Source organism: Elephantulus edwardii, unplaced genomic scaffold, assembly GCF_000299155.1.
Source record: "Elephantulus edwardii isolate Elephantulus edwardi_28Jun2011 unplaced genomic scaffold, EleEdw1.0 scaffold00106, whole genome shotgun sequence".
Taxonomy (NCBI): Eukaryota; Metazoa; Chordata; class Mammalia; order Macroscelidea; family Macroscelididae; genus Elephantulus; species Elephantulus edwardii.
Window position 1 is genome coordinate 5,427,606 of NW_006399856.1, and position 13,855 is coordinate 5,441,460.

Below are 13,855 nucleotides of genomic sequence, written 5' to 3' on the forward strand. Positions count from 1 at the left end.
TTGAATACAACAAAGGTGGCTAGCTTTTCCAGGTAAAGAGAAAATTCTCTGGTGAGGAGTTTCCTTGGGGCTTTTGCCTTTGTAAATCATCACAGTTGAAGGCAGTTTTATTACTTTGCATATAAGTCACCTTACTAGCTTTATGGGAAAGTAGCAATCCTTTCACTGACAAGCTTCTAGGGTCTGGTATTTTTAAGTTTTTAATTTCTCAAACAACTCCTGGAGTCAGTGTCCATATTTTCCTTGTGTTACCATCTAGGTATAAATCTCCCTCTAATACCATCATCACTTATGGTAATAATGGTGAGTTTGTCATAAACTGAATAAAAGGCAAAGGAATGTTGGGCAAGTTTTAGACATCTGTTCCAGATGCCTAAATGTTTTTCAATTTGTTGGTTTTTTTTTGTTTTTTGTTCTTTAGTTGCTAATGGAGGCATTTCAGGTACCTGTTTAGTTCTTTCTTGTAGTAAAGCTTAACTGTATTTCATAATATATTACCATTAGAATATATTTAATTGTAAAATCCTGTACTGTTTTTAAGAAGACATTTATTATTAATGATATTTTATTGAGTTGTTAGGTTGCTAACTAATACGTCAGTGGTTCATACCCCTCATCTACTCTGAGGGAGAGGGGTATAACAGTCTACATCTACAAAGATTTACCTCAGAAACCCAGTTGGGCATTTCAGCTCTGTCCCACAAATTTACTGTGAGTTGGAAGGTTTTAACAATTTATATTACTAAAATAAAAATGTATGTGAAATATGCACAAATGCCTAAAGAATTTTTTTTACTTTGAATGAAGAGTTAGCAATAAGAAAATGACATTGGAACAGACACACTTTCTTTTTCAGCTTTCAAGAGTGTTACTTACACCAAATCCATTAAATATTTCTTATAACCTTTATACATACTTTTCTCAGATGATTTTTTTTTAAACAGTAGCCTATGAAAACCTCAATTATTCTTTTAAGTTGTGAGAGGCCTAAAAGTGAGTGCTTATTATTCAGAAAGTATTCTGTTAAAGAAGAAAGTAATTTAAAGAAAGCAGAAGTAGGAGAAGTTAATTTATTTCCTGGAAACTTCCTATCGGTTCACACTTACCCAGTTGCTGTGAACCCTCCCTAATTATCATAATTTTATTTATGTGCATGACATTGAATTTACATAAGATGAAAATATGACAAACTTTAGGGCTAGGGAGGAGAAAATACATGGAGTGCAAAGAACCAGTAGTTCGCTCCTCAGCTACACATCGGGGGAAGCCTAGAAGTGGAATGTTGTATCAGCAAACACCTTTGATAATAGGAACAGGAGACATGAAAGAATAACATTGACTGTGTACCAGCTTTCAAAGAAATTGTGCCCTAATTCTCCATATCGTTAGTCTTTTCCACATTTGCTTTTCTACTTTATACGGTCTCCTTAACATTTTTTGCAGTTTAAAAAAAAAAAACCTAACCTCATTGCCATCAAGTCAATTCCAAATCATAAAAACCCTGTGGCAATAGAGTAGAATTACCTGGAGGGTTTCTAAGGTTATAATCTTCACAGACACAGATGACCACATAGTTCTCCAGAGGAGCAGCTGGTGAGTTTGAACTGCAGACCTTTTGGTTAACAATCAAACACTTAAGCAGCCACTGGGAGTCTTTGTGTTGTGATTACCATATTGTTTGAGAAGGGCTTTTATGTAATTTTTGTGGTTATGTAGGAGCTGAATGTTGAGAGTGTATGTGGTTTGGGAAGGTTATTTGCATGGGATTGTTTTTAAAAAATTCAAATTTGTATCTTGACAGATGTTGATAAGAGCATTTGGAACTGACTTACAGCAGAAGTTTTTAACTATCTGTTCACTTGCACCAGAAGTATAACATTTGCACCCCTAGGAACCGTGAACACATTTTTTTTTTAACTTGATTTTATTATTTTTTTGTGCATGTACCGTCAAAATCAGATCTGACTGATACAGAAGGAAATTATCCCTCCTTCTCCGGCAGAGCATCTGGTGGATTTGAACCGTGTACCTTTGGGATTGCAGTACAGCTTCTTGCCACTAGGCCACCAGAGCTCCCCCACATATTTTTAATTTGAAAAACTCTGAGCAAATTTTTTTATTTCAAGAATTTTCAACAAATTGTTTTATTTGAACTGGTGCCATCAATTTGAAACATATATCATTCTAATTTTTAGACCCATTAAATGTTTCATTTGCAAGCATAAAAATCCAGGATGCATATGAGTTTATTTTTAAGTAAAGTGTTGCTGTTTTTAAAAAGTAGTTCCAAAACACAAAAGAAACAACCCAGTAGAAGTAAATGTTACTATTGCTAGAGAAGATCATGACTTGAATTCTCATGCACACAGTGAAACAGGGAACATTCTAGTAGCAGAAGAGATGATTGGATCTGAAAGGATGAGGAGAGAGCCTTTCCTTAAGTACAAGGAGTCCTGGTGGTGCTGTGTGTTATGTGTCAGACTGCTAACCAAAAAAGATTGGTGGCTCAAATACATGAGCTGCTCCTCAAGGAAAAAATGGGCAGTGTCCTCCTGTAAAGATTTACTGCTGTAGAAAACATGGAGGTTTCCAAGGGGTTGGAGTCGACTGGACACCTGTGGTTTGGTTTGGTTTGGTTTGGTTTGGTTTGGTTCCAGTTGAGAATTGTATCACAAAATTGTTTGAACACAACATTGTCATATACAACTTTTATTTATTCAGGCTTTTTAAAGTAAACTCTGTCTGTAGACTTTTGCTTCCTTTTTATCTTTATGGACTCAGATCTCCCTTCCTCTGTTAAGCTGAAAGAACAGAATTCATCTTTTTTTTTCAGAGTGACAGTCTTGATAACAATACTAGTGTAATTTCCAAGGAGTTTTACCCTTATCCCACTGCATAAATGTCTTACTTCTTCCTGAAGCCTGGCATTGTTTTAAAAGGGGCAAAATCTTTTATAGGGGATTTTTTTTTTAAATATCTGTAAGAGATAACTATATTTAAACTTAAGATATAATCAAATATGAAAGATAGGTGTTAGATCCTTCTAGTGTGACGATTTCTCATCCCTGGAAATAGGAACAAAAGGAAGAGTAAGAGACTTCTTGAGACTAGTTCCCAGACTGGAGTTAATGCTGCCAGGGTTGACTTTCGTGGGAGCCTGAAGCACCACTTCCTAAGCGAGTTCCTTCATTTATGCCTTTAAAAGACAGCTTTTCAAGTCTAGTCACTGTTAAAACTTAGGAAGATCATGGCAAGATATAACAAGCTCAGAATGGAAAGGAGCCTTTAATTTTAATGGTGTTTAACAATCAAATGGAAAGTATCTTGATCATAGGGAAGTAGACTTAATACTGTCTGCCTTTAGCTTGTTTCCCTTGACTTGTACTTATTTTTAATTCCCTTTTCCCCCCACACCTTGTGCACTTCCTTCAAAAAAGTTCTAAATTCTGGAATGAAGTTGCACCATTTGTTCCTCAGTCCCCTGCCCCTTGTCACTTTATTGCATCACTGAACCACTATTATAAAATTTTAACAAATGTGTTCAAAATGATGATGCAGAAGAGGGGGGGAGACTTGAAAACCATTTGTCCAGCAGGGAAAAAAACCCACCAACCCACGCCTTATTCCAATAGTTTAGTTACTTGGCAATGGGTGATTTTGAACCAGTAGGAAAAAAAATGAAGTGTTGATTCCACAGGACATTTTGAGTAGATGTCTATTAATTTTTCTGCTATTTTAAGCAAAACAATGCTTCTGCATAGAGGGTACCTTTTGAGCAAATAATGTGAATATAAACTACGTTAATGTATTAAGCTAAAAAGAAGAGTATCAGTAAGTTAGCAGTTTCTAGTAATTTTACCAATTCTGTCAATCAGTCTTCTTGGCTTTGATTTTGTGTGAGAGACAATTCTCAGAAGACATGAATATGCAAAAGGATTTTTTTTTTCAGCGAATGAAACAGTGCCTTTAAAAACTTTGTTAACATGAGATGGACTTTTGGTGTACAGTCCTTTATTTGATGTCTTAAAATGAATTTTGAGTATATGAGTTGCTAATGGCAGGGATTTTATATTCACACTGTAATTAAAGGTTGGACCAAACTGACTTCATGACCCAGTACCTGAGGTCAGTTTATACATTAAAAACAACAAAAACAGTAAGCCCTAGTTCCATCAAGTAAGTGCCAAATGATAGTAAGTCTGTGTAATCATAGTACGCCTATGTATTATTACCTCATGAATACCAAGGGTAAGAGGAAAGATAGGTTTCACCTTATCCCAAAGAAAATCTTAAAAAAAACCCAAAACTCAAAGACTCAGTTTCTTCTTTTCTTGATATTTTACAAAATTTCTTCTTATTTTTGTTCCCTTGTTCTAGGGGGACATAGCATCTGTGGAATACCTCTTACAAAATGGAAGTGACCCAAATGTGAAAGACCATGCCGGGTGGACACCATTGGTAGGTTCCTCCTTTTCTTCCTACCTCATTTTAATTCTGTCTTGAAGTTTATAGCTGTGTTTATGCATTTTTTTCTGCCACATGCATACTCTTTTTGATCTGGTGAATTTTTGCATTCACTGATTATGAGAAAATGCTTATCTTTATGTCTAAATTTTCTGCTTAGAACAGGCAGAAATTTGTCTATGCTGACCTATAGAATTAGGAATACATTTTCACCTCATTGCTGACTTTCACCTGTGTGTGAAGGGATCTGCTTCCGCCAATCAGAGGCTCCGTTCTGCAGCACCTGTGCCACTGGAACCCACTTCTCAGAACAAAGGAAAGTCATAAGCATTTGGTAGAAGGAAGGTTTCCCAAGAAAGTGATTTCACTGAGCATCTATCTTAGCCTTTCTTGGGCCCTGTCCAATTGCAAATGTATAGAAGAAGTAGCAAGTTTTCTTTAAAAGTCTCCTTATTGCTAAAAAATGCAGAGTGAAGAACACCCTGGATTAAGGATGGCACAGGTACTTGGGAACAAGTGTTATATAGGCTAATTACATTGGGATAATAAGTATGAGATTTGAATGCAGCCACAGAAGTGTCAACAAATGAGGTGGATGCCTTATATCCTGTACGCTAGAAATTCAGTGCAGTAATTAGGAGGCTCTCATTAAGCCAGGTGCGGGAAAAGGTTTCAGGTTATATAATGTCTTCTCCTTGCCAGACTCTTAAGCAGGAGGTTTAGTCTGGATCAGAGTCTTTGCTGTTTGGACTCCACGGGCTGGGCAACCCTTTTCAAAGAAAGGTTATTTCCTCGCTCCTTCCGCCAAGACACGAAGACCAATTGGAGTAAAGGCTGGAAGTGATTTAGAGAACCAGAGGCCTAATTTGGATTCTTTTCTCCTACAAATAGACCTACAGATGTTCACCGTAGTGTCACCTATTAAGAATTGAAATAGAGGTACTTAAAAAAGCTCAATATTCCAGAGATTTATTCGATTGCAACGTAGTAACATTGTTAGTAGTTCAGGAGACATAAAGGAAAGGTTTTTATGTGGTAATTATCTTGGAATTTTCCATTAAGCTGCCAGTTGTGTCATCTTGTAGCAGACTTTTTGAACCCTTCCCCTTTGTTGTTTCTGTCCTCACTGATAGGAGCTACTGTCTCTAGCTCTGGCAAATAGAGAGGCTTGCCTTGAAAATGCTTTTTCTCTTCTTGCCTTTTCAGCGTGTTGGTTAGTGCATGGCTAAAGCATCTGATCGAGCAATTTCCATTCAGCCCTAGACAGTGCCACATTCTTTTTGCTAGACCAGGTTAGCCATTTTCTAAGGTGTTTTGGTTTTTAGTGGATGGAACAATTTAGAAGCAATAGTTGATTTAAACCTGCTCTGTGTCTGAAAGAAGGAATATTAGAAGCTGTAGTGGGTTTACAGCTACATTTCTTTGTAAGAAAAAGAACACTTGACTCAAGGATTACCTGAGTAACCTTTTATTTTTCTGTGAATCACTGTGAATCATCACTAGAATTAATAATAGTGACTCTTACGCTGTCAGCAACCTAACTTGAAGGAGAATTTAGGTAAGAATAAATTGATTGAGGCTCCCATTTATTTTTTTTACTAACCTTTGTTTTACTGTAATGTTTTCCTTACTGTGCCTCATAATTCTTCGCCGTCTTCTTTTGCATTTAATTAGCACGAGGCTTGCAACCACGGGCACCTGAAGGTGGTGGAGGTGTTACTTCAGCACAAGGCCTTGGTGAACACCACGGGCTATCAGAATGACTCGCCCCTGCACGATGCGGTCAAAAATGGCCACATGGACATAGTCAAGCTCTTACTTTCCTACGGAGCCTCCAGGAATGCTGTGTAAGAACTTTAACTTAAAAACAATATTTTTTTAGTTTAATGGAGACTGGTGGAATCCATGCAGTTATGACCTTTAGATGCTTTTTGATCCTGGAAATAGAAAGAAAAAATGTTTTCAATTACTTGTGCTCATGAGTCAAGGTATGTAATATGTTGGAGACTTTAAACCCAAGATGACCTCCTCTCTTCTCGTTCACAACTAAACTTAGAGATATGTTCTGGCTTTAAAATCAGCATTCATACCCTTTTATTTCACAATGCTTATGGCAAGAAGCTGCACTGCAACCCGAAGGTGCGCGGTTCAAGGCCACCAGCTGCTCCACAGAAGGATGAGCAATCTCCTCTCACAGGATTTACTGCCTCTGAAAACCCACTGGATGGTCAGCTGTAGATTGGTTCCAACTCTACAGTGTACAACAACCTATACTTGAGTTGGGGAACTTTGGTGGCCTAGTGGGTAAGGAGTTGAACCGTAAACACAAAGGTACATGGTTCAAATCTACCAACTACTTCAAAGGAAAAGGTGGGCAGTCTCATTGACAGGTCAACTGTGAGTCAGTTCTAACTTAGTGGTATGGAATAATAATGGCCACAACATCATGTACTCACAAAGATTTGCTCTCTCTTTAATTCAGAAACCATTGTGAATTAATTTTTGAAGCTTTGACTTTTCTGGGCAAAGTGATTTAGTTTTTATATTCATAGATTCATCATTTTAAGAACAGTGGTGGGTGCCATTGTGGCCACAGCATTTATTTGAAAACCAAAAGATAGGTAGTTCTACTCACCAGCCTTTTCATGGGAGAAATGTGGCAGTTGGCTTCCATAAAGATTTACAACTTTGAGAATCTTCTAGGCTGTTCTATTCTGTTTTGTGCTACAGCATCTTTGTAAGTTGGAGTTGACTTGATGGGAATGATTTTGATGTTACATTCCTAGTTAGAAGTAAGAATTGGAAGGATAGAAATAATTATTTTGTATGCTTCCCAGTAGTTTAAAAATTGTTTTATTTATGCCGTTTGTTTTTATGCCTTCTCTGCCTGCTTAGTATAACAACAGATAAAGTGTGTAAGAATTCAGATGTTGGGCAAATACAATTGAATTCTTGGATTTTTCACATCGTTCAGGTGAGACTCAGGATAAATTAGTTTGTGGTGCTAGACTCCAGAGACACAGTTGTGAATGCTGATGCTACATTTTAAAACTGTTATTGTCGAGAATATCACAAGCAAACGCCATATGCAGACTTTATATCTTTGATCTGTATTGTGGTTTATGTCTTTCTAGATACTACTTTACTTTTTCTAGCTAATGGAGCTGTTGAAATAAAAACCCAAGAGTTGCCCTTCTATACCCTCTTTTCTTCTTCTGTAAGTTTAGAAAGAGCATATGAAAGTCACGTTTGCCTTGGTATAGAATCAATTAAGAATTCCAATAAGATGTGGAATTCTAAGTGTAATTGCTTTACAGATAACAATATTACATAATTAAAAACAAGTGAATACCGTGAGAAGGTATCCTACTTTGGTGCTGTTTGCGTAAATATGCCTGCTCCTTATTACTTGACATTGTCTGTTAGAAGATACTTGGAGTCAATTCCCCACAAAACCCACTGCCGTTGGGTCAGTTTCAAGTCACAGTGACAAGTAGTACCAATCGAACTAGAGTTTAGGATTTTCAAGGCGATCTTTCCAGTAGACTGCCACATCTTTTCCCAGAGAAGTGGTTGGTGGATCAGACTCCCACCTTATAGTTTGCAGCAGAACACTTTAACCACTGCACCACCAAAGCACCTTGGGACAAGTTCTGGGGCTACTTAACACGTTGCTGCAAATGACCGTGAAAAAATGTGGTTTCTAAGCACCATCGTCAATTAAAAGTGTGCGGCAATGTGTTAAACTCTTCTATGTTTCATTTTCCTTTGTTTTTTGTGTTGTTATGTGCTGTCAAGTCACCTGCCACTCATAGTGACGCTACATACAACAGCTGTGAGGCCTGCCCTGTCCTGAGCCAGTCTCCCTGACTCCGACACATCCACCCTCATCGCCCCAGTTACTGTACCAATCCATCTCATCTGGGGTCTCCGTCTCCTGCGCTGTCCCTCCACCCTTCCGAGCATGATGTCCTTCTCCAAGGATTGGTCTCTCCTGGCCATGGGACCAAAGTACATGAGATGGAGCTTCAAAATCCTAGCCTCCAAGGAGAAACATGGTTTCACCCTCTCTAAGAAACCTATTTATTTACTTGGCGGTCCATGGACCATTCAGTACTTTTCTCTAGCATCACAGTTCAAGGGCACTGCTGCTTCTGTCATCCTAGACATTGTCCAGCTTTCAGATGTATGTGTGTGTGTGTATGTGTGTGTGTGTGTGTATATATATATATGGGGTCTAATAGATGTGACACGCCTATAGGCGTAGCAAGCCATTTGACACAGCAAGTGTTTGCTTGAGCCCTGAAAAAAATGGAATCGTTTTCATCCTAGGTTCTTAAATCACCGCGACTCCTTTAATGAATGGATGGAGCGGTGGTCAGAGTGTTGAGGATGCAGCTTTTATTTGTGACTCCATTATTGACTTTATAGCCTCAGGCAGGTTAATTTCTGGGCCTTGGTGTTCTCACCTATAAAACATGGGTGATGCCTGCTGCTTTTCTGTTTCTTCAGAGCATAGTGAGGATTAATGAGCCAAAGCACAAGGCCTGTCTGTGGTTTGTACGCCGTGATTCTTCACTGTGCTCTGAAGGCTTATTTTATCCCAGAAGGTGTGGCCCTCAGCTAGTGAGCAGGGCTGGCTTCCCATTGGGATCCGCGTTGCTCGAAGCAGCATTACCAAGTGAAGTGCCACCACCAGATAGCTCTGTGATTCAGAACTGTCAAGTAGACCTCTCTGCATTGACTGTTCTGTTTCTGTACTGTGTATTCAAGTAGCCACTGGCCACCTGTGACATTTAAAACAATTAAAACATGGCTTCTACTACTGCCGAGCCAAATGCTATAGTTTATTTTAAAAATTAATTTAGATAGCCGTATGAGGCACATGGCTACCGTATTGGACAGCTGGTTGACCCAATTCAGATAGCAAAGAAGGAGGGGTTTGTCTGTTTGTTTGTTTGTTAGAAGGGAAGGCAGTGGTGCTCGATCAAAGACAGTAAAGCAGCTGCGAGTTCCGTTTAATGTAGGACGTAGCAGTAGCTGTTTCTAAACATCATATTCCTCCTAATCCAGCTAGTTGGTTTTCATATTAAGCATTTTTTTGTAGAATTTTTATTTCTTTTTGGTTTGTTTTATTATAGATGTTTGATGTATTTTCTTTACTGAATTGTTCTAAGGTTAATTTATTCTCCAGAGGGAATTTTAAAATTACACATCAGACTTTGTCACATGTTTGCTTAAAAATCCTTCAGTGACCTCCTCTGAGTGTTTTTAAGATAAAGGTCATAATCCAGACACAAGGCCATGCATGGCCTAGTAAACCTTCCCGCTCCAGTCTCAACTTTCCATAGACACTCTCCTCCCCAAAAGAATTATGGCCTTGAAAATAGAGATGAGTTTTTGGACTATGACAGGTCTGAGTTCAGTTTGCCATTCAGTAGCTGTATGACTTTAAACAACTTACTTAACTTTTCCATCCCTCTGTTTTTGCATCCATAAAATGGGGATAAAATCACTACCTACTTTATACGATTTTTTAAACTATGTGAATCAAATCAGTAAAAGTATTTAGAATTTGCCTGGCAAATAGCTCAACTATTAATATTCGTAGGTTTGCACTTCTGGAAGAGACATGTCGAATGCAGAGATGGGAACATAATACGTAACCTATGGTTTTCTTAAATTCTGAAAATAGTTTTAGCTGTGTTTGTGTGGCTTGGTCCATCCAATTGAGGACGTGCCTTTCCATTATTACATCTCCTTACCATTTTTCTCTCAAATGCCCATTGCTTCATCCCTGATGACGTGATGAGTGTTCCATCTTTTTCTGAAATAATTCCATTCAGCTTAACCCTAGTAAAGCTTCTTACTCCATTCTTCTGTATTTGGCTGCTAGCCTTGAGCAAATGGTATTTAGACCCTTGAGCCTTGATAAGAAGGCATCCTTCGATCAGTTTCAACCATTTCTGCAGTCACCAGACTCATTCCTTTCACAGACCATCTACAGTCACTAACCACTTTCCAATTATCATTTGGTAACCCCTCTTGATCACTCATTCCAATAAAATACCAAGTCAAATTATTGTTGAGGTCTGTCTTCAATTTATGGAGTTACAATAAATCTAAGTGGGGGTGGAAGGAAATTCTTTCTGTATAATCAGAGAAAATAAATGATTTATCATTGATTTTAATTAAATATCAGTAGTCCCTAATAGATGACAGTTTTTCTTGCATATATATTTTGTTATAAGGAGATTAAATATAGTTATGTGCATTTGAACCTGACTTTTCGAAACTTAGTATGTAGGGGAAAAGTTATCCATTCATATCATGGAAAAGAGATTTGTATTTAATGACATAATAAGAGAGAAATTTTGCATACTTCTCACCCTGTCTTGCTACATTTTACTGTAGGTGCCACATTTAAGGTGATGCCTGATTCTAAATTCCAGTAGCCCACGACAGAACAACATGGCAGGGTTTAATAACTCCCTGGCTCACTATCCAGGACTGAGACGTAACCAATTATTTTTCAATCTGTAGCATTTGTATCGTGCCATTCTTCAGCTCATTAGCAATACTGGAAAAGTAAGAGTTTAGTGAATTGTGTATAACCAGACCACATACATATTTAAATGCCATTTGAGATCATAAACTTTGCATAATAAGGACCCTGAATGTAAATTGGAATCCTGCTAGTCATTTTATGAAGTAATTTTTAGACGATAAAAACATTTACTGGTTCAGACTATTGTTTTATTGGTTATTTTTACTTTAAAATTCACACTGTAGCTAAGATAATTCTCTGGGAAAGGCTATCACATGACAATTTGTCACATTGTCATAGTGGACTTTCATTTGTGTTGACAGAAACACAAATGGATGGTAACTATGCTGTGTCATTCAGTTACAATACAGTGACGGTACATATACCTTGTTAAGGGCTAAGATACATGCTTTCCTTTATTAAAAATATTTGCGTATGCAGCGAGTTTTCGATGGCACCGTATCCTGACAGATTTGTTTGCTCATGTTTGCATTTGGTGATCTGAAGCGTAGGATATTGGTTCCTCAACTCAGATTTCTGTTCAGGGCATATGTGTATGAAGGGGTTGTGTTGTTGGTATGTGAGCACAATAATTTAGAGGACGAACTTGACATGTATCAAGTATCATTTCAGGTTTACCTTTTGAAATAAACTGAAAGATTATGTGCTCTAATTGCAGATAGGAATTTGAAAAGATCTAAATTTTAGAATAGTGACTGTAAATCAGAAAACAAGTACATTTGATGATATTGTATTTTTCCTGCAGAAAGACTTTTTGGGGGGGGGGCATCACAGGAACGTTACTAGGCGTGAGTGAGAACATGGGAGAGCAAATGAACCCCTGTTTATGCAGTAACACAGCGAGCTTGGCTGGTTTTGGAGTCCTTCCAGAGTTGGCACCTACATCTTTTCCCTTCCAGTGTCATTCTATTCACATCTGGTTTTGTTCTTTTCTGTTATTACATACAGCACAATTCTCAGTATTGATATTAGACCATGTGTGTCATTTTACCATTATAACATCATGTTTATACGATACTTTTCCGCATGCATTTTAATGGTTATTGTGTGGCTATACTATCATTTTAAAGATTAGAAGAAGAGGCATGCTTATTTTTAAGAACTTACGCTGTCATATGCTGTGGTAAAATTCTGTTTGTAAACCATATGTATGAAACAGGAATTCATAGACAAAGAGTCATAGAGTTGTTCTGTTTTTTTTGTTTTTAGGTTTTTTTTTTTTTTTTTTTTTTAGTTTCCCTTGTTGTGTACCATCGAATCAGATACAATTGGCACAAGAGGAGATTTTCCCCTCCTTCTCCAGCAGAGCATCTGGTGGATTCAAACCAAGTGCCTTAAGGATTGCAGTGCAGCGTCTTGTCATTAGGCCACCAGAGCTCCCTTGGAGTCATAGTTTTAAAAATTAACTTTTCATTGAAAGACTAATGACGGACATTGTAAAGGGAGAAGGTGACCATCAGTCATTGAAATATGTGTCTGTTTTTATTTATAAACAAAAACAGATCTCTAAAAATCTGTTCGTAGACTATGCCATGAACTCTCAAATCCCTTCCAGTGTCACATTCTGTGACCTGTGAATTAGTACAGACTGCGATATCTACATCAAATTGTTCTCCAAACAATACTAATTTCTGAGGCAATGACTCTATTATCATAGGTCAGATTATAGATATGTATTAATTTTCACAGTGTCCTATTTTTTACACTGTCATTTGGTGTAGTTTTTCTGCTGATAGATCCAAATCCCAGTCTCATATATTTATCTTATTTTTGCATTTGCTTATATAGAACTGTAGCTAGAGTAGATTATTTTTGTTTGCAATTGAAGAAGCTCACCCCATAGTGATTAATAATTACAAAGTCCAACTTCTGCATATGACTTTGAATACAAAAGACTACAGATTTTTGAGACAATGTAAGTAACAATATACTCAATATATTTTGTAAGTCACTGTATGGTCAATTAAAAATGAACTTATGGTTAGAACTCAAGATTAATTTTTTTTTTCTCTTTCCACCAATGAATTCAGCAGCTTCTGATTCTTGCTACTTATGTATTATGCAGATTTTGAGTTGTTCCTTTTAGTTAAAACTGCATATTAAAAAGTGACAGTTGAAAAATTGTTCCACTAGAGCATTCATTTAGTTAAGAATCAAGTCACACATTTTATTTACATAAACCCATCTGTACTTATTTTACCAGTAACATATTTGGTCTGCGGCCTGTGGCTTATGCAGACAGTGAAAATATGAAGTCACTGTTGCTGCTCCCAGAGAAGAATGAATCATCATCAGCTAGCCATTGCTCTGTGGTAAGTATGGGGTTCGCTGTGGGACATTAATATCTTTCGATGAAATTGGCTATGAAAGGAACATAATGGAAAGATTTCCAGTTAGCAAATTACTTTCATTTGCCGAGCATTTATCGAGCCCTCCCTGCTGTTTGCTACCGTGGATGCAAAAGCACAGTAACATTAAGTCTATCAACAGACACTTCCAAGAGCCTCTTCTATACTGTAGGCCACATTCTAGCGATCCCCTGTGACAGATACAGCGATGACTCTGGCTGGTAGAACTCTTCTCAAGGAGCTTACATTCTAGTGAGAGGTAGGAAAGAGGCAGCCTGTAATACATACATGAACATAAATAAAAGAATTGCAGTGAGTAATTGGAGACATTTTGTGCAGTTTAATTGGATGGGACACTGATGACCATCAGTCATTGTGCCATGTCTCTGTTTTTGTTTGCTCTAAGACAGATTAGGCCACAATCTCTTAAAAAGCTAGGCTTGTTGAGGGAGGCCCTTTAAAGACCTGGGATTTA

General features: G+C 37.6%; 1 protein-coding gene across 1 annotated transcript in view; it reads left to right on the top strand.

Annotated features, from left to right (window-relative positions):
* Positions 1 to 13,855, top strand: part of BARD1 (BRCA1 associated RING domain 1) — an 84,374-nt gene that overhangs the window by 43,183 nt on the left and 27,336 nt on the right. The window contains exons 5-7 of the mRNA XM_006891920.1: positions 4,378 to 4,458; positions 6,139 to 6,311; positions 13,236 to 13,344. Coding sequence (XP_006891982.1) covers positions 4,378 to 4,458; positions 6,139 to 6,311; positions 13,236 to 13,344 — 363 coding nt within the window. The remainder of the gene's footprint in view (positions 1 to 4,377; positions 4,459 to 6,138; positions 6,312 to 13,235; positions 13,345 to 13,855) is intronic.